At 45.3% G+C, this 25,758-nt stretch overlaps 1 protein-coding gene across 1 annotated transcript in view; it reads right to left on the bottom strand.

Moving 5' to 3' along the window:
- Positions 1-25,758, bottom strand: part of XYLT1 (xylosyltransferase 1) — a 352,297-nt gene that overhangs the window by 49,451 nt on the left and 277,088 nt on the right. Inside the window, exon 6 of the mRNA XM_002698037.6 lies at positions 3,605-3,685. Within this exon, the coding sequence (XP_002698083.1) occupies positions 3,605-3,685 (81 nt within the window). The remainder of the gene's footprint in view (positions 1-3,604; positions 3,686-25,758) is intronic.

Raw genomic sequence — 25,758 nt, 5'->3', positions numbered from 1 at the left:
AAAGTTGCTATGATCTTAAAATTTCTTATCATGAGAAAAAACTAACTATACGTGGTGATGGATATTAACTAGACATATTGTGGTGGTGATTTTATAATATATGCATATATTGAATGCTATGGCTCAGACAATAAAGAATCTACCTGCAATGCAGGAGACCCAGTTTTAATCCCTGGGTTGGGAAGCTCCCCTGGAGAAGGAAATGGCAACCCAGTTCAGTATTCTTGCCTGGAGAATTCCATGGACAGAGGAGCCTGGTGGGCTACAGTCCATGGGATCAGAAAGAGTTGGACACAACTGAGCAACGAACACATTCACCTTCATACCTGACACTAATATGTCAGTTATACCTCAATTAAAAAAAATATTTCTGCTAGTGAACTACCTGACTACTTGATGTGCTGTGTTTGCTTTATTTTAACCCTCTCCAGACCAATAAGAAATAATTTTCAAAAGAACTAACAGAGTCTGGGCTTGACGATATCATTTGAACTGCTTGATTCAGCAATGCCCAAAGTCAGATACTAGTGTTTTAGTTGAATCATCCAATAACTTCCTTTACCCTTTAATCAAGTTTAAGCTGAGTTTCTGTCATTTCCCACCAAAAACAACAAAAAAAGAGTTTTTCCTAACATACAATCAGTGCAGAACCAGAGCCAAACCTCGCCCAGGGTGCCCCTGTGGGTGACACAAGGGAAGATGTGCATGGTTAGGCTTGTTCTCACAGCAGGGAGCCCTCAGCTGCCAAAGAGGAGACAGTGGCGGCTGATGGCTCATTTTACTATTAAACCCTCAATTCATCTAAGTGAGTGAATCCTGGCTGAGGACTCATGCATGAGTGTTGGAACTTGTGAGCTCTTCTGTCCAGAGAGCCTTGGGTTTTAGGGTTTTAGAGGGAGGTGCAAGCGATATCTCCTGAGCCTGAGTCTTTACCCTGCTCTGTATCCTGCTGTGCCATTTGGGTAACACCTGTCAACTCCGGAGGCACATCAACTGGACAAGACGTACTCACAAAACTCAAAGGCACAACCCTGGCCTGTACATCGACTATTTATTTCTCCCGCCTGCAGTATTTCAGTCTGATGTTTATCATCAATGACACCACCACCACCATCACCATCATCACCACCACCATCACCACCACCACCCCACCATCACCATCACAGGGATTTATGATGTGCCAAATGCTTTATACACAGCATCTCATTCAATCCTTCCAATGATCTCATGAGTATAAGTCCATTAATATGTCCATCGTACAGATAAGGGAAGAGGCTCAGAGAGGTTAAGTCACCAGTCCAATGCAACACAGCCAGGACATGGTAGATCAGGGCTTCAACCCAGGAGATATGACTCCCAAAATTCACAATCTTAACCTCTGTGCCATACCCAGCTCTTAGCACAGTGCCTGGAAATAGCAGACAGAGAATAAATACTGAGTAGGCTAGAACAACAATACTAGGGTGGATGTAATTTAGACACAAGTTTATCAACTTACAGTGGATTTTTTGTTCTCATGATGTAACTTTGCACAAACCATGTATTATAAATAATAAGGGTCTTCATTCTCTATCTAAGGGTGGGGAACCAAAATCTGGGCTAGTTCTGATAACTTACCACCTCCATGGAATCTGAGTGACTATAAAAATAAAGCTGGATCCTGTGTGAAACGGGGCCAGCAGAGTGATAGGCACTTAGCAGGAACACAGTACACTATATGGCTATAGTGTATTACAGTGTACATCTTCTTTATCCACCCAGGTTTGTCCAGCTTAGTGGCCAAAACATGCTATACTAATCTGTGCTAATTTACAGAGCATCCTCAAGTCTAGGGGTTGCTATTAAATGTAAAGAATGCAGACTGTCAGTTGGACAAGATGGATCCAACAGACAGTTGGATGAAGTCAAAGTCAAAATTAAGGAAAGTGATGCAACCCAAGGATTTGGGGATTACTTCTTGAAAACTTGGGAAATGGAGCCCACTGCTTGCCTCTGTCTCTCCCTGCTGTGGATATCTGGGCAAAGTGGATCACAGAGCCAGCCAGAAAGACACCTCCAGCAGCAGCAGTGGAGAACACCAACAGCAGAGATGGGCAAACTGAAGGGCATTGGGACCAGGTAGGGGAGAAGGCAGCAAGAACTGCAGGGTCCTGTAGAACACAGGCTTTGTCTAAGACAATACAACCTTCATGAGAAAATTCAGGCACAGAGTAAGTGGACATTTAAGTGGATCTTTTAAGATGAGCTGGAAACATTGCTATTTTTTTAAATGGGGCTATTAATCTTCAGATGAAGCACCTGAATTAAACAGAACAAAACCAGAACCAAGGCCAAACAGAACACGTTAACATGCTAAAATTATCCTGTGAACTGTCAGATTAAGTTCTGAGTTCAACGCTAGAAAAATGTTCTAAGATGGCAGAGCCCTATGGTTGATTCATGTTGATGTATGTCAGAAACAAACATAACATTGTAGTGCAATTATCCTCCAATTAAAAATAAATAAGCCTTTTTAAAAAGCTGGCAGAGTGATCCTGAGTGGGTTTGTAATGGTTTTTTCTTTCTAGATGGTGAAGCAGATCATGTGATCTCTCCTACAGAGGGCGCTCAAGACTGTAGCCCTTCTAGCAGAGGGCCACAGAGATTTAGACTCAACTCAAAGGGAAATCAACCCTGAATGTTCATTGGAAGGACTGGTGCTGAAGCTGACCCTTCAATACTTCTGCCACCTGATGCGAAGAACTGACTCATTGGAAAAGACCCTGATGCTGGAAGGATTGAAGGCAGGAGGAGAAGGGGATGACAAAGGATGAGATGGTTGGATGGCATCACCGACTCAATGGACATGAGTTTGAGTAAGCTCTGGGAGTTGGTGATGGACAGGGAGGCCTGGCGTGCTGCAGTCGATGGGGTCGCAAAGAGTAGGACATGCCTGAGCGACTGAACAACAACAACAACGAGGGGGTCTGTAGCGATGCTGTTTGCTTCCCTCAGTTTAAGTGAGAGAGGCACAAAGGATTCTGCTGCCTCAAATCCCTGCCCACAACTTAGACAGCAAGAGTGAGGCAATGGTGAAGGCACAGGGCGGGAAGTTGGTTTCCTTGACTCCAACTCCCTTCTGGTGTGAGACTTTCAATTTCCTACTTGAAAGTAAATTCCATGAGAGTGAGGATTTTGTCTCATTCACCTCTAGAAGGGTGCTTGGCACACGTTTGGCCCCATGTGAATATTTGCTGAATGACTGGCAAACCGAATGTATGTTCATGGGACATCATGAACTTGAACTATGGGCCTCGGTCTTCCTCCCAATAAAATGAGTATAAAATGATTACCCTACTTTCCTCAGAGGACTGCCATGAGAACACAGGCTCATGGAAATGCTTATATGACATGATGAGACACATTTGCCGTTCTCTCTGTTTCTGGCTGGCAGGAGAGACCACTTCAGATTCTGCACAGGAAGGGCCAAGGCCCAGCCGTGCCATGCCTCTCTCCCGTCCTCAACTTATTTCTGGTTGCATCAAACCAGTCTAGAAGGAAGCCCCCAAATGATGACTCAGATTTCATTTCTCTTTTGCACAAGGGTAGAGGGAAGATATACTACCTTGCATTGTCCCGGCCATGCGACTTCAAGAAATTCATGTCTCGGTATCGGGAGAGAAATGCCACCAGCTGGTCATTTGTCCTGTGGAAGCAAACCAAGAGGAAAGTCAGAGCCTCCAGAGACCATGGACACTTGTGACTGGCTCCCTTCTTTGTCACAGCAACCACATCCCCTCCTTCATTTATACCTTGCAAGGTGCATGAGGCATCTTCTTTCATGTACCTCCATCACCAAGTTTACCAAAGTATGCTAAAATGGACTGTTTGTATGTTTGTGTCCTACACACTCCCATATGCTGTGAACTCCTTGAGAATTAGTGTAGTGTCTTACTTGTTTTGGAATCCCCAGGACCCAGCACTGGGATTGGCAAACAATAGGACATCAGTGAATATCTCGGTGGCAGATACAAAGTAACCTCAGGGCCTTTGCTCTCACTGTGCCTGGCTGTGGTTTTTCCAGTAGTCACGTATGGATGTGAGAGTTGGACTATAAAGAAAGCCGAGCACTGAAGAATTGATGCTTTTGAACTGTGGTGTTGGAGAAGACTCTTGAGAGTCCCTTGGACTGCAAGGAGATCCAACCAGTCCATCCTAAAGGAGATCAACCCTGATTATTCATCGGAAGGACTGATGCTGAAGCTGAAACTCCAATATTTTGGCCACCTGATTGGAAGAGCTGACTCACTGGAAAAGACTCTGATGCTGGGAAAGATTGAAGGCAGGAGGAGAAGGGGATGACAGAGGATGAGATGGTTGGATGGCATCACTGACCCAGTGGACATGTGTTTGAGTAAACACCAGGAGTTTACTGGTGATGGACAGGGAGGCCTGGCATGCTGCAGTCCATGCGGTTGCAAAGAGTCAGACATGACTGAGCGACTGAACTGAACTGAACTGAACTGTGCCTGGGAAATTCTGCCCCATATCTTTCTATGTCTGCTCTTGTCATCCAGATTTCTTTTCAAATGTCACCTCATGAAAAAGGCTGTTTTTAGGTCCCCAACCTAAAGCAGCACCCGCTCCCCTTCACTTAACATATCACTCTATTTACATATGATCTCATCACCATCTGAAAGGGCTAAATTTGCTTACATTAGGATGTAAGCTCCATGAGGACAGAACCTAATCAAACTCGCTCATCACTGGCACATAGTAGGAGGTACAGTAATCATAGTAGGAGGTACAGCAATGCTTGCTGGATGAGTGGATGACTAACGGTGAGATGAGTTTAAAGTGACGCCTTCAAATGCACTTTGAGAAACGAATGCATCGATGAATGAATGAATGCTAAATCCTCCCTAGCCCCTGGGCTACTGATTGAGAGAGCTTTAAGAAATATGAAGTGCAATACAAACAGGTGACATCGTTCCCAGCATTGTTATCCCAAATTTATCGCCATCAATCTCAGCACTAGCAGTGTAGTCACAGCTAATCAGCTTGTGCATACAGCTGTGACAGTATTTTAAAAGGCAGTCACACGGGTCTCCATCTGCCAGAAACGCAGTCGCCTCTTACGCTGAATAAACCCAAACAGGTAAATGGTGCTGAAGTGACAGCTCCTTTATCATCAGCTTCTCTGCTGGGGGTAGGGGGGGTTTACTTAGAAGGAAAGGGTTAACCATCCTTTCAAATTGGGAGAACAGGTGAAGGTGCATCTCTGGGAAGAGAAAGGAGGCTAGAACTTTGTGGGGGGTGGGGGGGGGCAGGTGGGTGCCTCAGAAAGCGATGCCTGCACTCTGGAAGCAGAAGGGGCTGGAGATAGATCTCAGCTCCATTCCCGACCCTGTTGTGTGTCCTAGGGTAAGTCATTCAACCTCTGAGTGACAGCCTTCACCTGGCTGCCCTGCACAAAGTAGATATACACGCTGATGGATAACTGGGTACATGAGGGCATACAGTAGGTGCACAATAAATGTAAGGTGCTCTGCTCTGGCCTCTCACCAGCCTATAGGGGCCGCTCCCAGCCATCCCTCCCTCTCTCTTTTCCCTGCATCACCCGAAGTCGCGCCACGCCAAGCCCCTGCTCTCTGATTGGCCAACTCTTGTTGACCAACTCATAATTCCAGCGGAGGGGGGACAGAGCAGTTAGGAGATGCTGCAGCAGAACCCAGCACTGCCGACAGCCGGTCCTAGTGTGGAAATCAACCACTTCAAAACCTGCCATTCTAGTGGCTGGCAAATGCCAGAAAAACCTCACATGTCTGCAACAAGGTAAATCCACACGGGCACAAACGCAGACAGCTTAGCCCTGCGGATATGCGCAAGGGTGCAGCCTGGGGACGCAGACAGAAAGCCAAGCCCACGTGTCCGCGCCCACGTGGAGCATCTCCGCAGGCGGGCAGGGTGAAGCCCAGGCGTGCCTCACGCCCAGTGATGGAGAGCGGTGGGCAAAGGGCTTCTTGAAGGTCCTGGAGAGGTGGAAACTAAACCAGCCTGGAAAGGAAATTAAGCAACCTCTCTTTCCAAATCACAGAGGCCTGTTCCAGCTCCATGGCTTAGAGGTGCCTCTTTACCAACCCCTTCGCCACTCTCTGCGACAGTTCATTATTGTCCTCCCGATGAATACAGGGACAAGTTAACCTCTGAATGGGTCCCTGGCAGCAGGAATAATAAACAGGGGCCTCTCAGCGGCCTCAGTGGGAGGATTGGAGGGGCCGGGCCGGGGCTCCCGCACCCCCTCTCGCGAAGCCTCAGGCCTCCCAGGGTCATCGGCTGCGGCTTCATTTGGCAGCCCCAGAAAGTGCCTTTCAGGGCCCCGAGCTGGGGCCATTTTCACATTTACCGCTTCACCGCGTCCCCATCTGACAGGGATGAATAGGCATTTAGCGAATTTACTTAGCGATGCTTCCACATGAAATCATCTCAAAAGATGACATCTTCGGGGAGGGAGGGCCGGTGGGGAGGGGGCTGCGGCTTCCAGGTCCAGCGCTTGTGGGTAAAGCCGATTTTCAAAGCACAGCGCTGGGTCCTGGCTTGGCTGGACACGAAGGTGACCCAGCCACCGCCCCCTCCTTGGGTGAAGAGCCTGCCCTGCATGCTAAATAAAACCCGTGGCCTGAGCCCTTCTGCAGGGACTAGGCTGGGGACCAGGTTTCCCTATTGTGGCTTTCAGAAGCCTGTTGATAATTGCCTACGTAATATTTAGTTCCCTCTGGATAATTAACAGCTTGGGATTGGCTGTCATTTTACCCAGTCTTTGGCTCTCTCCCCTTCACAAGCATTTCTCACTCCTCCTTTCTGGTGGTCATTTGCCAAGTGGTGTGTGCAGCTCATCAATGTGTGGCTGTCTCCTCCTCAATTTCTTTCCACCTTTTGGAAGACACGTCTCGCATTCATGGTGGGGACCCTGGGGCCCATCACTATAGCTTTTGGAGCTACTGGGACATCTTTATGGAAATATGTAAGTAAATATATATGACAAATAATTTTAATAAATACATTTGTTTTAATGTAAACAAATCTATTGGAACCATCTAGAAACCTCACTTGAAAGGGTTAAATAAACACATGAATAGTAAAATAAGCTCCTGAAGCACCACCATTTATGGAATGTCCACCATGACCTGGGCCCCCAAGGCAGACTTTTGCTACAATTTATTACGTTTAATGGTCACAGAAGAATCTCTAAAATGTGTTCCATTCCCATTTATAGATGGGCAATTGAGGCTCAAAGAAAACGCTCATTTACTGAACAGAGCAGAACTGGGATTAGAACCTGGTTCCAAATGCAAAGTTCCAGTTCTTTGCTACTAGATGGCATCTACACATGGATGGATGGATGAATGAATGAATTAGTGCATGAATGAGGGAATGAATCTCATCTCAGGCATAAGAGAAAACTCAAGTGTTCCAAAGCCTCCTCATTCAGAGCCTGGTCTTGGGACCAGCAGCGTCAGCCCACTGCTGTTAGACATGCCCTACCTCAGCTCCACCCAAGACCTACTGAGTTAAAACGTGCCTTTTAACAAGACTCCCAGGTGATGTGTGTGCCCTTTAAAGTTTAGGAAGCGCTGCTTTTAAGCCGAGCATGAATATTGGTAGTTAATTCTCTTCCTCTTTCCTTCATCTTCTCCCCATGGCCTCTTCTTGAGAGCCCAGATTTCAGGCAAGTTACTTTCATCTCCATAAGCCTCAGGTGTTGGGAGTATTAAATAAAATAAAGTGTGTTAAGATGCATGCGGTAGCATCCAGCCCATATAAGCCTTTTGATAAAGGTTAACTGCTGTTTAATAGTATTATTACTGCCATCGTGAGCATCAGAAGCTTAAGACATTTTGAACTGGGGATAGCAGTAGAAGACCCAACCTGAATTGAACCTGGAAGGCTTTCTGAGCATCACACCCATGAATGTTCTGCAGAGCATGGTTTGGGAAATGCCCCCCAGGAGGGAACTTGTCTACAGTCTCCCAGCTGGTGGCAGAGTTAGAACTGGCTCCCAGAGGTCACCGCACTGTCCCCTGTGTCTGATGTGCATATGGTTCTGGGCGTGAGGACACACAGGAGGGAGGGGTATAGCTCTCAGGTCCACGGGCACCCAGCCCAGGCCCAGGCCAGCCTGTCTGCTGGCAGCGTGTGGCAGGGTGAAGAGGGTGGGCCTGCCCCGCCTCACTTAGAAGGAGCCCAACACCAAGCTAACTGCCCTCCTCCGGGTCCCTCCTACCCACCGCGCTGTGCCGGACACCACTCTCCTGATAACAGACGCTAAGGCCCTATCACCAGGTACTCATGGCTGCTGGTGAGGTTGACGGTGCTAAGGCCAAGCTCAGCGCAGAGCATCGTGAATGTCAGGACTCAGGATTTCAAACCACTGATGCTGCCAGGCATCCCCAGACCCCAGAGGGCACTGGATTTAGCCCTCCTGTTTGCAATGGGTGGGCCATTTGTGGAGCAGAAATGTGGTTGGGGGCAGCAGATGGGGGCCTGTGGAACAGCACAAGCTGAGGACTGAGGTGCCTTCAGTTTGAGCTCAGAATATATTACATTATTTCCCCAACTTCTTCCACGAGGGTATCATCTGTGCCGTTATTTGCTATGGCTGTTCAATTTAAATACCACCTTAGCATTACTGTATGCAACCGTATTCATGGTAGTGGATGTACCTTTTTATTTTACTATTTAAAATATTTAACATGTATTTTATATTTTAAATTTATTTTAAATTTTAAATTGTGGCAAAACACATGTAACATAAGATTTGCCGTCTTAACCATTTTCAGTTTGTACAGCTTGGTTGTCTTAAGAACTTTCAAGCTGCTGTGCACACATCGCCACCATCCATCTCCAGAACTCTTTTCATCTTGCAGAACTGAAACCGAATCCATTAAACAACTCCCCACTTCCCCCTCTGCCCCTGGCCACCATCCTTCTTTCTGTCTCTTTGAATATTCAGAGTAGTCAGACTCTAAGACCTCACGTAAATGGGATCATACAGTGTTTATCTTTTTGTGACTGACTTCTTTCACATAGCACAGTGTCCTCAAGGTTCATCCATGTGGTTAAATGGGTCAGAATCTCCATCCTTTATAAGGCTAAATAATATTCCATTTGGATGTATTATTTTTATGTTTTCTCCTAATATATGAAAAGCAATAATGATGCCTTGTCTGTATTCTTCCTAAAGCAACTGGGCCACCAAAGGCATATGGAGAATGGTCATCTGTCCTGGGGTGCCCAAAACTGAGGGGGTGCCCAGGACACAGAATTTTTCATTTTAAAATCAGACAGTTCTGGGCAAATCAAGACAAGTTTGTGACCCCAGCCACATGGATCTGCCGAGGGCTGTGTGACCCTAGGAGAAATGTCATCTTCCATCCCTCTATGAGGAACCCAAGAGTACAGAAAACCACGGTAGTGGGAAGGTTAATTGTAACCATTTCCTGTGCTTTTAAAATTATAACTATGAAACTTAGGCTACAGCAAGATAGAGAATGAAATAAGAGCAGAGGTAAAAATAGTATCTAACACTTGTGCTTAGTCACTCAGTCGTGTCCGACCCTTTTGCAATCCCGTGGACTGTAGCCCGCCAGGCTCCTCTGTCCATGGGATTCTCTAAGGCAAGAATACTGCAGTGGGTTGCCATGCCCTCCTCCAGGATCTAACACTTGAGTGCTTACTGTGTGGATCAGATGCTGTTCTAAGCACTTTGCACCTATTAACCCACTTATGGCTCATGATGACCCTATGAAGTAGATGCTGTAGTGTTTACATGTATTTTTAATTACAGAGATGGGAACATGCACGCACGTGACTTTTGATGTAATGATGTATCATTTTCTGTCTGATCAGGACACACAGGAAGACTTCACTCTCTCAGTGCCTGCACAGACGCCTATGGAATGGGCACGGCCAATCCCCTAGTGATGGACGCTTAGGTGGCTTTCTCACCCACCTCCCCCCATATGGGTATTGCTCCTATGAACATCATCACACATTTATCTTTCCACTTGTGGGTAAGATTCTGTAGGATTAAATTCCCAGATGTGGAACTGTTCATGAGGGCATGGCTGGCGCTCACATCATTACATAGGACCCGAGCCAGCTGCCACCAGGATGTGGAGGAAGAAGGAAACTGTGAACGAGATAGAGCAGGGGAGGCTGGCCGGCTTCTTCAGCAGGCCGGCTGGGTTTCCCCAAGGTACCAACAACCAGTGCGACCCAAATGAACCTTTTGTCAAGTAGCAAGGGGTGGGGGTGGGGGTGGGGAGGGTGCAGAAAATCCCATGCCTGCTATTTTCAACTGGGCACCTTGAACAGTGCTTTTCAGGAGTCTGGCTAGAGTCATGAGGACAGCAGGCACTGGGTCTAATTCTGTTCTCTTCCTCCAGGACCTGACACACAGTAAGTACTCAACAGTTATTCACTAGCACGTTTAACAAGCACCCGAGGGGAGCACCAGCCATCGTGGCTCACAGATGCAGCTGCCGAGCCCAGCAGAGTGCCCGCCCCCTAGACAGGGCTTCGCCCACAGAGGCAGACAGCACGACGTCCACTTTGTGCCTTTGCCTGTTCTGTTCCCTCTGCCAGGAATGCTGTTCCCTATGTCTCTGATCTGCGGGAGATGCTGGGCAGTGAGAAAACACTTCATAACAATGCAGAAAACATGCCTTTTGTTGTCTGCAATGTGCTAAGTGCTCCTCTTCCTCCTCCTTTCCACAGTAACCCTATCAAATGGGTACTAGCTTATATGTGAATGAAGTGGGACACACAGATTTAACAGTTTGGCCAAAGTCTTAAAAGAGGTGAAGCAGAAGTTCAGATCTCATCACCCAAGTTCAGAGGGCAGACTGTTTTCAATCCCATTTTCCTGCGGTAAATAGGCTGCAGAAATGTGCTCCATTTCTTTATAAAGAGCCAGGAAACCACAGCCACCTTCTGAAGCCCCCTACTTCATTCCAAGGGGACCTCTGTCATGCATACATTGCACATCAGGAATTGGCACAGATAAAGCCTTCTGTCCAGGGTGTGGGCCTTTCTGAGGCTCTTATCTACAATCTGAGCCCAGCCACTTTGATCCTTCTCACTGCACCCTATCTCAGGAATGGATTTAGACCATTTTATCCATAAGGTTTTTGACCTGTGGTATTGGAGAAGACTCTTAAGAGTCCCTAGGACTGCCAGGAGATCCAACCAGTCCATCCTAAAGGAGATCAGTCCTGGGTGTTCATTGGAAGGACTGATGTTGAAGCTGAAACTCCAAGACTGGCCACCTGATGCAAAGAGCTGACTCATTTGAAAAGACCCTGATGCTGGGAGGGATTGAGGGCAGGAGAAGGGGATGACAGAGGATAAGATGGCTGGATGGCATCACCGACTCCATGCACATGAGTTTGGGTGGGCTCCGGGAGTTGGTGATGGACAGGGAGGCCTGGCGCTTCATGGCGTCGCAGAGTCAGACATGACTGAGCGACTGAACTGAACTGATCCATAAGGCTTATTTCTTTGAGGATGGAGGAGAGATACTGCCATCACTTTCCTCGACTTTCCAGGTGGTGCACGCTTGAACCTTCCTGAAGTCTTCTTGCCTGCTAGGAAATCTCTCAGGAAGGCTAGAACTCCAGAACAACTAGAGGAAAGGCCAAGTTCAGGGTTCTCTGAAGAGGCAAGGGAAAAGGCAGCTGGAGATAAGAGAAGGCAACCCCTGATTTGATTGCAGTGGATTTCCACTGCAAAAACATGAGTACTGGACTTCCCTGGGGGTACAGTGGATAAGAATCCTCTTGCCCCTGTAAGGGACATAGGTTCGATCCTTGGTCCGGGAAGATCCCACATGCTGCAGAGCAACTAAGCCTGTGTGTTACAACTACTGAGCCCGTGCTTTAGAGCCCACAATCCAACGCTATGAAGCCAACACTGCTGTACCCAGACCCTGTGCCCCGCAACAAGAGAAGCCACCACAACAAGTAGCCCACACACCACAACTACAGAGGAGCCCCTGCTCTCGTAACTAGAGAAAGCCCGAGTGTAGTGACAAAGACCCAGTGCAAACAAAAATAAATAAATTTTAAAAATTAAAGAAAAAAATTTTATTTCTCCATCTATTAGTGTCCTCTTTGATTTCTTTCACCAGTGTTTTATAATTTTCTATATATAGGTCTTTAGTTTCTTTAGGTAGATATATTCCTAAGTATTTTATTCTTTCCGTTGCAATGGTGAATGGAATTGTTTCCTTAATTTCTCTTTCTGTTTTCTCATTATTAGTGTATAGGAGAAATATACCATGTTCATGGATTGGAAGAATCAATATAGTGAAAATGAGTATACTACCCAAAGCAATTTATAGATTCAATGCAATCCCTATCAAGCTACCAACAGTATTCTTCACAGAGCTAGAACAAATAATTTCACAATTTGTATGGAAATACAAAAAACCTCGAATAGCCAAAGGGATCTTGAGAAAGAGGAATGGAACTGGAGGAATCAACCTACCTGACTTCAGGCTCTACTACAAAGCCACAGTTATCAAGACAGTATGGTACTGGCACAAAGACAGAAATATTGATCAATGGAATAAAATAGAAAGCCCAGAGATAAATCCACGCACATATGGACACCTTATCTTCGACAAAGGAGGCAAGAATATACAATGGATTAAAGACAATCTCTTTAACAAGTGGTGCTGGGAAATCTGGTCAACCACTTGTAAAAGAATGAAACTGGACCACTTTCTAACACCATACACAAAAATAAACTCAAAATGGATTAAAGATCTAAACGTAAGACCAGAAACTATAAAACTCCTAGAAGAGAACATAGGCAAAACACTCTCCGACATACATCACAGCAGGATCCTCTATGACCCACCTCCCAGAATATTGGAAATAAAAGCAAAAATAAACAAATGGGACCTAATTAAACTTAAAAGCTTCTGCACATCAAAGGAAACTATTAGCAAGGTGAAAAGACAGCCTTCAGAATGGGAGAAAATAATAGCAAATGAAGCAACCGACAAACAACTAATCTCAAAAATATACAAGCAACTCCTACAGCTCAACTCCAGAAAAATAAACGACCCAATCAAAAAATGGGCCAAAGAACTAAATAGACATTTCTCCAAAAAAGACATACAGATGGCTAACAAACACATGAAAAGATGCTCAACATCACTCATTATCAGAGAAATGCAAATCAAAACCACTATGAGGTACCATTTCACACCAGTCAGAATGGCTGCGATCCAAAAGTCTACAAATAATAAATGCTGGAGAGGGTGTGGAGAAAAGGGAACCCTCTTACACTGTTGGTGGGAATGCAAACTAGTACAGCCACTATGGAGAACAGTGTGGAGATTCCTTAAAAAACTGGAAATAGAACTGCCTTATGATCCAGCAACCCCACTGCTGGGCATACACACTGAGGAATCCAGAAGGGAAAGAGACACGTGTACCCCAATGTTCATCGCAGCACTGTTTATAATAGCCAAGACATGGAAGCAACCTAGATGTCCATCAGCAGATGAATGGATAAGAAAGCTGTGGTACATATACACAATGGAGTATTACTCAGCCATTAAAAAGAATACATTTGAATCAGTTCTAATGAGGTGGATGAAACTGGAGCCTATTATACAGAGTGAAGTAAGCCAGAAGGAAAAACATAAATACAGTATACTAACACATATATATGGAATTTAGAAAGATGGTAACAATAACCCGGTGTACGAGACAGCAAAAGAGACACTGATGTATAGAACAGTCTTATGGACTCTGTGGGAGAGGGAGAGGGTGGGAAGATTTGGGAGAATGGCAATGAAACATGTAAAATATCATGTAGGAAACGAGTTGCCAGTCCAGGTTCGATGCATGATGCTGGATGCTTAGGGCTGGTGCACTGGGACGGCCCAGAGGGATGGTATGGGGAGGGAGGAGGGAGGAGGGTTCGGGATGGGGAACACATGTATACCTGTGGCGGATTCATTTTGATATTTGGCAAAACTAATACAATTATGCAAAGTTTAAAAATAAAATAAAATTAGGGAAAAAAAAAAAAGAAAAAAATTTTAAAAAGACCCAAGAATACAGGGAAAGCTAGATGCTGGACTCTTTCTAGATCCCATGGGCATAATTATAGCCACAGTTGGGCACCTGAGGACAAGTGAGCTGGATGAAATGCCGCCCCAGCTTCCAAACTCCTCTCTAATCCATCCTCGGGGAAGGAGTCGTAAGATGTAAAACATAAGCCTATTGCACCCCTTCTTCGACTTAATATCCTCCGTGGTGCTCCATCTCCTGCAGGACAGTGTCCCAGCTCCTCAGCGAGGCTGCAAAGTGGGTCATGGGCTGGCCCTGTCCTTTCAGTCTTCAGGATGACTTGAAGTTCTAGAATCGTTCAGTGCTCTTTCGTGACTCCAAGACTTTGCAAGTTCTGTTTGCTCTCCTGGGAAACACAATGCCCCACTTTGGCAGGTCAGATGCCAGACCCCTGGAACTGCAATGGGTCAGATGGCCATGGTCCCTGTCGTCTAGTAGGGACAGCAGGGGATGTCGACAAATGGAGATTCTTGGGATGGGGGAAGATACTAGGTGGACTAAATCACAAAGGCACCAGGGGACAACTCTTCTCTACACAGGCAGACGGCAAACTAGATAACCACCTGGACAATAAAACCCAATTGCCTTTAATTGGCTTTATCTTTGTTACTGGCGAAAACCATGCAGAATTAAAACATGCTCATTGCATTTGCAGGAACTGGCAAGCCATTTCTTAAACACTTTCACAGAACATTTCTAAGACACACATTTTTCATTTTAAGCACACATCAGCCATTCTAACAGGCAGTTTATCTGACATTCTATCAGTGGGAACTCTTAACACGTCAACTCTTTCTCCAGATGGCTGTAATGGAAAGGTAACTGACAAGAATCAGCACCTAGAGGCCAAGCCTGATCCAAGAACGCTGCTGGAATCACAAAGAAGTGAATAGCCATTCAGCCCTGTGTGTGTGTGAAGTCTATTTGATTGTATCTCAACTCTCTGAAATCTGGTTTTCCTCATATGCCACGAGACATCTCAAATGAGCAGAACATTTGCTTAACTAAATTCTGCATCCCTTTATAACGACTGATTGCAGCCAGTTATTTGATTTGGTTTTGGGGGGGACAAGACAAGGCCTCCTTGGGAGGACATCAAAAGATTGAATCTTAAAAATAAAGGTCATGTAAGTGGGAAAGCCAAAACTTGGCTTCAGTGAAATCTGTTTTTGGAAAAGCACTGGTAGAAATTTCTCTCTGATGTTTGGCACTTTCTTGCCATTGGATTTTAAGTAGGTTCCCCGAGTCTTAGTTTTCTAATCTGCAAAATGGGCATGACAATGGTCTCTGAGTTGCCTTTGTGTTGGGGGTATGACGCCCCTAGTGCCTGGCCCACAGGACTGTTCAATGAATGGAAGTTTTCAGAAGGAAGTCCCTATATCCTTGGCTTAGAAATGCTGGAGGAAAGATATTCCCACTCCTTATCAATCTTCCACCAAAATGTGACCTTTTAAATCTTACCTGCTTTTATTCCTATCAGTAATATAAGTGATGTATGTTCTGGTTCCTTGATAGTATGCTAGCTGAGAACATGAACCTCGTCTGATTCATCTCTATTTCATCAGTGTCTTGCACAGACCTGAAACAGGGCAGGTTCTAGCAGCCACATGCCTCTTTCTGTTTGGGTCCTCATGCCTGTTGCAGACTGGCCGATAGAACCTGCTCCACACACGTGCTGCGTTCCAGAATGAGGGCCCATCCACACTGTGCCTATGCTAGGGACACCCTTCTTACATCTTTGCCTGGTCAACTCATGCCTACTTTTGGAAGAATCAGCTCAGTGTCAGTTCAAGCGGCAAGGACTAGAGTATAAATTGAAGGGTTTGGTGGCGCAGTGGTAAAGAATCTGCCTGCCAATGCAGGAGATGCAGGTTGGATCCCTGGGTCAGGAAGATCCCTAGGAGTTGGAAATGGCAACCTACTCCAGTGTTCTTGCCAGGAGAATCCAAAGGACAGAGGAGCCTGGTGGGCTACAGTCCATGGGGTTGCAAAGAGTCGGACACGACTGAACATGCAAGTATAAGATAAAGATAAGAGAGCATTAATTAGTATTAAACCAAATTAAGCTCAATTTGGACTTAGATCCCTGTGTATTGGTTGCTCAGTCGCGTCCAACATTTTGCAACCCCACGGACTATAGCCCACCAGGCTCCTCTGTCTGTGGGATTTTCCGGGCAAGAATACTACAGTGGATCGCCATTCCCTCTAGCTAGAGGATCTTCCCGACCCAGGGATCAAACCCTGGTCTCCTGCATTGTCGGCAGATTCTTTATCGTTTGAGCTCCAGGGAAGTCTAATTAAACTCTATTGGTAAGTTCAACTTTCCCTCTGTGTGTATGGCTAAGAACAGGTATTTATACCATTTCACATTCTCCTGGGTGCAAATGATGGTCAATGACCTATGGTAGTAATTGATCCATTTCAGTTCAGTGGACAGGTGTCCCCAGCGCACCAACATGAACACATCAGGATTTGAAGTGGTTAAAATAATGCAGACAGACGTAGGGTTAAGCTCTGGTTACACCAGTTACAAGCTGTGTGGCCTTTGGCAGGTCATTTCATCTATTTCAAGCTCAGTTTCCTCATCTTTAAAACTGAGGATGACAACAATGGCTACATTGTACAGTGTATGTAAGTATATGTACAATGTATGTAATTATATGTACAATGTACGTAATTATATACACAATGTATGTGATTGTAGAACGCATGTCCATTGTTATACACAGGGTGGCCATGAAGAGTAAATGAAACCAGAGAGCATACACTGTTGCTTGCCACTGAACAATCCTGGATGATACAGAAACTGGTTTCAGAAGTGGGGTGATGACTGGTGGACAGGGGAAAGCAACAGGGATCCCTCGAGGCTGGGTAGCTTAGTCCCCAGAAGGCTAAAATGTTAGCTATCATTATTGTTGTTGTTGTTATTATTACTTCTCTAGGACTAAAGTCTGTTCTGCTAGGGGTGGAATACAAAAAGCATCTCCACCTCTCAGAATTTCAGGGCTCGGTCAGTTCAGATTTCAGCCCTGGGGTGAGACTTAGCTCAGAGAACAGACGACTGTCCCTGAGCACGTTGGCAGCCTGCCAGGCTCACTAGACTGTCTGTATTGGAACAAAGTCAGGATGCAACACAGAAGAGAAGCCACGTACTCCTCCATGGAAAGACAAATGCTGTGGTCACTCCTGCAAATTTTAAGCATAGATTCTTGGCTCATGAAAGATTCTGAAGGATCAGGAAATGCTGCACCCAATGTATTCATTTTTTTTCTCTGCTCAAAGCAAAGTTTAATTTAAATAAGAAATATAATGCTAAGTAAAATCACAAAATATACTTAAATATCCTTACTGAATTTTACCAAAATATGCATTTCAAAGTTTATATCTGATAATTCTCCCATCTAAAAAAACCAACTCATTTCTGAGAAACTACTCTAATTTGTTTTCATTTAATCTTTTAAAAGGCTGGTTATGCGGAGCCTGTTATGTGCCACCTACCCAAGCAAATGGGTGACTTGTTCTGGTCAATGAACTACGCACGCATGCATTAATCATATCCTATCATATCACGCTCCTATAGGCCCACATTGAAAGACCATTGTTTAAGCAGTGAGCAGATGTGAATTCCATGCCCAGCACTATCTGTTCTGCTTCCATCCTTGAAGTTGATTTAAATAAACCTCTAATCCTCTAATGACTCTGCACCCACATCTTCAGACTCACGAACATGACCTGGCCCAAGAGTCATACACATCACTCCTACCCAGTGTATTCTTTACCCACAGACTTCCAAGGCTGTCTGCGTTATTTCAGGGGGCTGATGAGAATGTAAGAAAGAAATCAGGCTGTCTGAACAGAGGAGATAGGCTCTGTGTAGACATTTGGCAATTCTTGGAGACAGAAAACTTCGGAAATGTTTTAAAAGAGATGTCATCATGTAGATCAGTGGTTCTCAAGCTGCATCTGGCTCAGCCCTGGGCTCTGCTGGGCCGGTGGGGCCTCACTCAAGGTTCTTCAGAGAGCTGTGTTGGGGTTTTGAGTGAAGTTTAGTTGAGAAAAGATGTAGTAGCTTAAAAAGAAATGTTCAAACATCATTAAGGAACATAGCCAGTTCAGATTGCATTTGTCTTTTTGGTGGGAAGGAGGTGGGTGGATTAGAGGATCTGACTAAATCTCAGTAGTAGGACTGACTGGGCTCTGCCCTCACTGACCGTCAGACCTCGTGCAGATACAGTGCTCTGAGCTGCTCTCTTGTCTTCTGAACAACGGACTCACCATAGGACGTGTTTCCTAGAGTTGCTCTGAGAATAAACGGGCTGATGCATTTAGGCTAAGTGCTTAGCCTGGGTGCGCGGTACACAGGAGACACTTCATAAGCATTAGCTGAGTTATTACTGGGAATGTAATCACATTTCCTCTTCTCTTCCCTTGTTCTGTCTCTCCCTCCGTCCTTTCTTTCCTTTCTCCTTTTCCTTCAACATGTGCTGAACATTTCCTCTGTGCTCGGAACTGTGTTGAGTTCTAACTTTAGCCAGGAATTCAGCTTTTTCAAACCACTGGTATCACTTTGAGTTGTATGGTTCCATTTCAATGGGGATGACGTAAGCCCTGGTTTTATTTAACTATTTGTGAACTCATGCGTTCCACTTGTTGGATAAAACTTATTCATTTACAGCTACCCCTGACATGTTTACTAGGGGTTAATGCCTTAGTCCCACTTCCCTTTGGTTCTTATAGTGACCGATACAGTGTGACTTAAAAAAGTAATAGATCTGGGGCTGTTCCAAAGATCTGTTCACACATGGCTATGCTGGAAATGTCTAGCACAAGTTCATTGATCATTGATGAACTATTTTCAGTGTTAGGTTCTTGAATATTGAAATGGTTTGGATTATGGAAAAGGACCAAATTGTAAAACAGGAATGTGTGCTCCATGAGAGGAGGTCTCGCGTCTATTTTGTTCACATCACTATATCCCCACTCATCCATTCAGCAGATATTGATGTTAGACCTGCTGTGTGTTGGGTACTGTTCTAGATGCTGGAGACACACAGCGATGGTTTGAGACCACATCCCTGTACAAACTGATCCCTGGTACCCAGGGTATCCACTGTATGTCCTGGATTAGCTTCCCTCTGTGCACCAGGAATGGTTCTAGTTATGTTCCAGCCTTGTAAGAATCAAGAACATAGTCACTCTGATCAACTTCTCTGTTCTGAGGTTCAGATCAGGAATCCCAGCTGAGAAAGGTTGGGCTGGCACAATGTCTAGCACATAAAAGTCACTTACTATACACGGGGTCAAAGGATGAATGAAATCCCTGAGGCTGTGCCAGGTCTCTGAAATGGAATTGCCAAGCTCATGAAGGCAGACACCTGGGCAGGTTTCCAGCTGAGATGAGTCCAGCTGAGTGGCAGCCTGATGCACCACGGTCCTGCAGGGACATCACTCTGTCGGGTGACTGGTTTAAAGCTTGCCTCTTTGCCTCCTTGCTGTGTGACCTTGTAAGTTACTTTACCTCTCTGCACCTCAGTTTCCTTGAATGACTTGGGCAAAGACTTCATGAGATCATCTGTGTGAAAGGCTCAGCCCAGTGCCTGGCACACAGTAGGTGTTTGGTTGTCTCAGAGCTCCTGTTGCTTATTCCCTCTGAAAGAGGGGAAGGATGGCTGGCTGGCTTTCCCAGGCACACCAGTTACAATCATCAGGGCTTTCCCCAGGGGGACCCATGGCCCTTGGGCTATTTACAAGACCCAAGAGTTCAAGAACAAAGTGGCAACAAAACTCTTTGTGGTTGGTTCCCAAAGAACTGAGGTTAGTTGAAAAAGGAAACCCAGATGCAGAAGCTGAAATCTTTTCTTACTTTATCTTCTTGCTGTTTCTTCCTTTTCTGTCTTAGTAATTGAACCACATATGTTAAAAGTCACAATAATACCCAGAAGAATTGAGAACAGGTGTTCAAACAAAACCTGTAGATGAATATTCATAGCATCACTAGTCACAGTAGGTAAAAAGAGAAAATAACTCAAATGTCCACTGATAGAAGAACGGGTAAAGCAAATGTGGTCTATCCACACAATGGAATATTACTCAGCCACAAAATAGAACAAGACATTGACACGCGCTCTGACATGGATGGACATTGTAATCATGAAGGTCAGTGAAAGAAACCAGACAAAAAAGATCATACACTGTACAAGTCCATTCACGTGAAATGTACAGACTAGGTAAATCTATAGACCGAGCAGATTGGCAACTGCCAGAACTGAGGAGAAGGGGAAATGGAGAGTGACTGCTTAGTGGGACAGAGTCTTCTTTTGGGATGATTAAAATGTTTGCAACTGGGCAGTGATGGTGGCGGCAAGACACTGTGAATGTGCTAAACTCCACTATCGGTAAATCTTACGATAGATGCATTTTATGACAATAAAGAAGGACCAGTGAAAGCGCCAAACTTCACACTAAAAACCAAGCTGTTACAGCTACAATAAGAATTGTGCTTGGTATGTTACATTATAAATATTTAATATATACTACTCACTCGATCCTTGAACCACTCCAGAAGGTAGGCAGCAAGAGCTATTTTACAATGGAGCAAACTGAGCTTCAGAGAAGGCAATGGCACCCCACTCCAGTACTCTTGCCTGGAAAATCCCATGGACGGAGGAGCCTGGTAGGCTGCAGTCCATGGGGTCTCGAAGAGTCGGACACGACTGAGCGACTTCACTTTCACTTTTCACTTTCATGCATTGGAGAAGGAAATGGCAACCCACTCCAGTGTTCTTGTCTGGAGAATCCCAGGGACGGGAAGCCTGGTGGGCTGCCGTCTATGGGGTCAAACAGAGTCGGACACAACTGAAGCGACTTAGCAGCAGCAGCAGCAGCAGCAAACTGAGCTTCTCAAAGCTTGAGTGTGTGTGTGTGTGTGTGTGTGTGTGTGTGTGTGTTCAGTCGTTCAGTTGTGTCCAACTCTTTTTTACCGCTTATACTGCAGCCTACCTTGCTCCTCTGTCCATGGGATTTTCCCGACAAGAATACTGAAATGGGCTGCCATTTTCTTCTCCAGGGGATCTTCCCAACCTGGGGATTGAACCTGTGACTCCTGCATTGCAGGCGACTTCTTTACTGCTGAGCTACCAGGTCTTCCCCAAACCTTGGGTAAACTTATCTAATAACAGTGATGATAATGATAATGAGGATGACAACTCTTGAGGATATAAATCCTGTGTTCTAGGTGACTGATATAGATTGACTCTTATTTTGTCCTCCCAACAACTGCATACAGTGGGTGCTGTTACCATCACATATGTTACAGATGAAGTACAGAGAGGTTAAATTATTCATGCAGGTTACACTGTCTTCATTTAACAGGAGAAGGAACTTGTAACTGGCCACCTGACCTCAGTCTCCAAGGGCTTCACCAAAGGAGGATACAGGGCTTGGTCACGGAAACTGGAGGGAAAGTGGCCAGCTGCAGTGTCTGCCTCCCAGCCCCCTCTCGTGGAGGTGGGGACAGCTTAGATACCCGCCTTATGACATCAGAGGATCACACATGACATTCAGTCCTCTCCTGGCTGCAAGGGAGCTGGCATGTGGCTGGACGGGTGTGACATGCTGGCCTGCTGAGCCCCCAGGTGGGACTCCTCTGTACCCGTGCTGGCCACCCCCGCCCCTAGTTAAGGGGAGAAGTGGCTAAGCCAACTTCAGGACTTACAAGAACCCACCACAGCTCATTCTTCTGACACTGACTCTCTGACACTGGGATGTTTTCTATTTTCAAGGTGGAACGATCTGAAAATGCCCTTAGCCAAAATAAATAAGTAAAGATACAAACCTTCCCACTGGTCCTCAATCCAGGAAAAAAACCCAGAGATGCTTGTAATAATCATGGAAGTGAAAAACAAGCAATAAAGAATCAGTGATTCTTTCACCACTTGGGAATAAACGGCATCAGGCGCTGTGTCCAGTGGTGTTACATGTTACCACCCATTTGCTCCCTGATCTCTTACTTCAGCAAAGGACTTGCTGAGCTCCTGCTATGTGCCAGGCAATGCACCTGGACCTGAAGACACAACCTAGTTGAAACAGATGTTGTTTCTGCACTTCACAAAACTGTCAAACTAGTGGATTTACACTACTGTCATCCTATCATCACATTTACAGGCTGAGCACTTTCTCTGTGCCAGACAAGGCACTCCACAGTTCACAGCTTCATCTTCATGGCAGAGGCTGTGACTGTGATGTGAGGTAGGTGACTGTGATGGTTCCCACTTGACAGATGAGGACAGGAAGGATAGGCAACTTGTCACAACCAGTAAATGGGACAGACTGGATTCAGAGTCAGCTGACTTCCCCAGTGCACCCTCTAATGCTTCCATGGCCTCAGTCCCAGAACATTTCTGCCAAATAGAGACGAGGAAGAGGATTTTTGGGTCCAACTCCAGGTTAAAGTGTCTCTCTAGGAAACCCAGTGGCTTGGAGACTAAGAAAACCATTGTGTGGTGGAAAAGCACAGCAGAGAGAAAAAATAACTGTAATGAAGCAACAGGGGGGACCAGCCTGATAGAAAGTAATTACTTGAGTTGTAATGTACATATCCACTAGCAGAAAAGTTAGCTACTGTATTTCCCCTCCTCCAGCAGTTTGGTATAGCTCTTGACTTTTATTATTCTTTCCTTTTTCCCCCACTGCCAAGCAATTGATTAGGAGCTAAAGCAATCTCAAACTACCGCACAATTGCACTTATCTCACACGCTAGTGAAGTAATGCTCAAAATTCTCCAAGCCAGGCTTCAGCAATATGTGAACCGTGAACTTCCTGATGTTCAAGCTGGTTTTAGAAAAGGCAGAGGAACCAGAGATCAAATTGCCAACATCCGCTGGATCATGGAAAAAGCAAGAGAGTTCCAGAAAAACATCGATTTCTGTTTTATTGACTATGCCAAAGCCTTTGACTGTGTGGATCACAATCAACTGTGGAAAATTCTGAAAGACATGGGAATACCAGACCACCTGATCTGCCTCTTGAGAAATTTGTATGGAGGTCAGGAAGCAACAATTAGAACTGGACATGGAACAACAGACTGTTTCCAAATAGGAAAAGGAGTGCATCAAGGCTGTATATTGTCACCCTGCTTATTTAACTTATATGCAGAGTACATCATGAGAAACGCTGGACTGGAAGAAACACAAGCTGGAATCAAGATTGCCGGGAGAAATATCAATAACCTCAGATATGCAGATGACACCACCCTTATGGCAGAAAGTGAAGAGGAACTAAAAAGCCTCTTGATGAAAGTGAAAGTGGAGAGTGAAAAAGTTGGCTTAAAGCTCAACATTCAGAAAATGAAGATCATGGCATCCGGTCCCATCACTTCGTGGGAAATAGATGGGGGAACAGTGGAAACAGAGTCAGACTTTATTTTTCTGGGCTCCAAAATCACTGCAGATGGTGACTGCAGCCATGAAGTTAAAAGACTTGGAAGGAAAGTTATGACCAACCTAGACAGCATATTCAAAAGCAGAGACACTGCTTTGCCAACAAAGGTGCGTCTAGTCAAGGCTATGGTTTTTCCTGTGGTCATGTATGGATGTGAGAGTTGGACTGTGAAGAAGGCTGAGCACCAAAGAATTGATGCTTTTGAACTGTGGTGTTGGAGAAGACTCTTGAGAGTCCCTTGGACTGCAAGGAGATCCAACCAGTCCATTGTGAAGGAGATCAGCCCTGGGATTTCTTTGGAGGGAATGATGCTAAAGCTGAAACTCCAGTACTTTGGATACCTCATGCGAAAAGTTGACTCATTGGAAAAGACTCTGATGCTGGGAGGGATTGGGGGCAGGAGAAGGGGACGACAGAGGATAAGATGGCTGGATGGCATCACTGACTTGATGGACGTGGGTCTGAGTGAACTCCGGGAGTTGGTGATGGACAGGGAGGCCTGGCATGCTGCGATTCATGGGGTCACAAAGAGTCGGACACAACTGAGCGACTGAACTGAACTGAACTGAAAGCAATCTCATCATGGCACTTTCCAATAAAAAACTTTTCACAGGTAACCTGTTGCTTTTAGTATAAACTAGGGGCTTCCCTAGTAGCTCAGGTGGTAAAGGATCTGCCTGCAATGAAGGAGACCCCAGTTCAATTCCTGGGCCAGGAAGAGCTGCTGGAGAAAGCATAAGCTACCCACTCCAGTATTCTTGGACTTCCCTGGCTCAGCTGGTAAAGAATCTGCCTGTAATGTGGGAGACCTGGGTCCGATCCCTGGGTTGGTAAGATCCCCTGGAGAAGGGAAAAGCTACCTACTCCAGTATTCTAGTCTGGAGAATTCCATGTATTGTATAGTTTATGGGGTCACAAAGAGTCAGACAGAACTGAGCAACTTTCCCTTTCCCTTTCAGGGCTTCTTAACATGCCTTTTATGGTCCCACAGCATCTAGGCCAGCCTGCTTCTCCAACCTTATTCTGTTGCTTTATCCCCTTACCACACCCTTTCCACCTAACACTCTCTTGACTTACTGCATGAACCACATTCCCTCATGCCTCAGGGCTTTTGTACATGCAGCCCTCTCTGCCTAAAACACTTGTCCCTTATTTTTTTTTCACCCAGTTGGTTCCTTCTCTTCTTCTAACTCTCAGTCCAAGGACACTTCTCCACGGGAGCTTTCCCTGAGTTCCTTGAAGAAAAAAGGCTGCATGTTGGTTTTCTGTATTACATACATATGATCTTCTGGCCTAACAATGTCATAAGGATGTAATTATTAGATGGCTTAATCTATGAGGATAGGAATGTTAACTAACTTATTGGTGGCTGTAACTGCATATCCTTGCAAATTTCTGGCACATTCTACGTGACCACTAAGCATGTGCTGACTAGTCAGTCAACAGATTGACTATATGAATGGATCAATCATGAGGGATCCATATATGTGTGTGTATGTGTGTGTGTGTATGTATATATATGTGTGTGTGTGTATAACTGAAATAATTTTATTGTATACTTGAAACTAATACAATGTTGTAAATCAACTATACTTCAATAAAGAGTAAGGAACTAAAACTGATATTTCATTAGAAAGGATTTTGTGGTCATTGTATTGGTTGAAAATTTCTCTCTCTCTTCCCAAATCAACAATGCAACATGTGGCAGTCTCATGGGACAAATTATAGACAGGGAGCCCAGATACATCTAGGCAGAAGGATGATGGGTAACCAGACACACAAGATTAACCACATTTACAGAAGGTATAACAGAACACGTGTCCAGACACTCTGGGAAATCTTCAAGAATTAGCTGGCATTAGGGCATTAGTCAGCAGTTTGCCTGATCAGCCAAGGAAAGATAAACGAGTCTTGTGCTTTGAGAGGGAGAAGGAAGCTGGGGTAAGTACTGAAATCAGAGAGTCTCAGGGCTCAAGGACATTAACCTTTTTGATTCAGATTGAAGAAGGTGGCACAGGGTGAATTACAGTGCTAAGGGGCACCAGGCATTTCTGATGGGTTTATGCAGAGAAGGCTGAGTGATAAGAACATGCAGTTTGCTCTGGTTGATACATACTAGGGGGCCAGATAGACCTACAGTAATGCAAGCCTCTGTGAACAAACTGCCGTGTCTCTGGCTGAGATGCATTTT

Source organism: Bos taurus, chromosome 25, assembly GCF_002263795.3.
Source record: "Bos taurus isolate L1 Dominette 01449 registration number 42190680 breed Hereford chromosome 25, ARS-UCD2.0, whole genome shotgun sequence".
NCBI classification, from domain to species: Eukaryota; Metazoa; Chordata; class Mammalia; order Artiodactyla; family Bovidae; genus Bos; species Bos taurus.
This window is presented reverse-complemented; position numbering and strand designations above follow the sequence as displayed.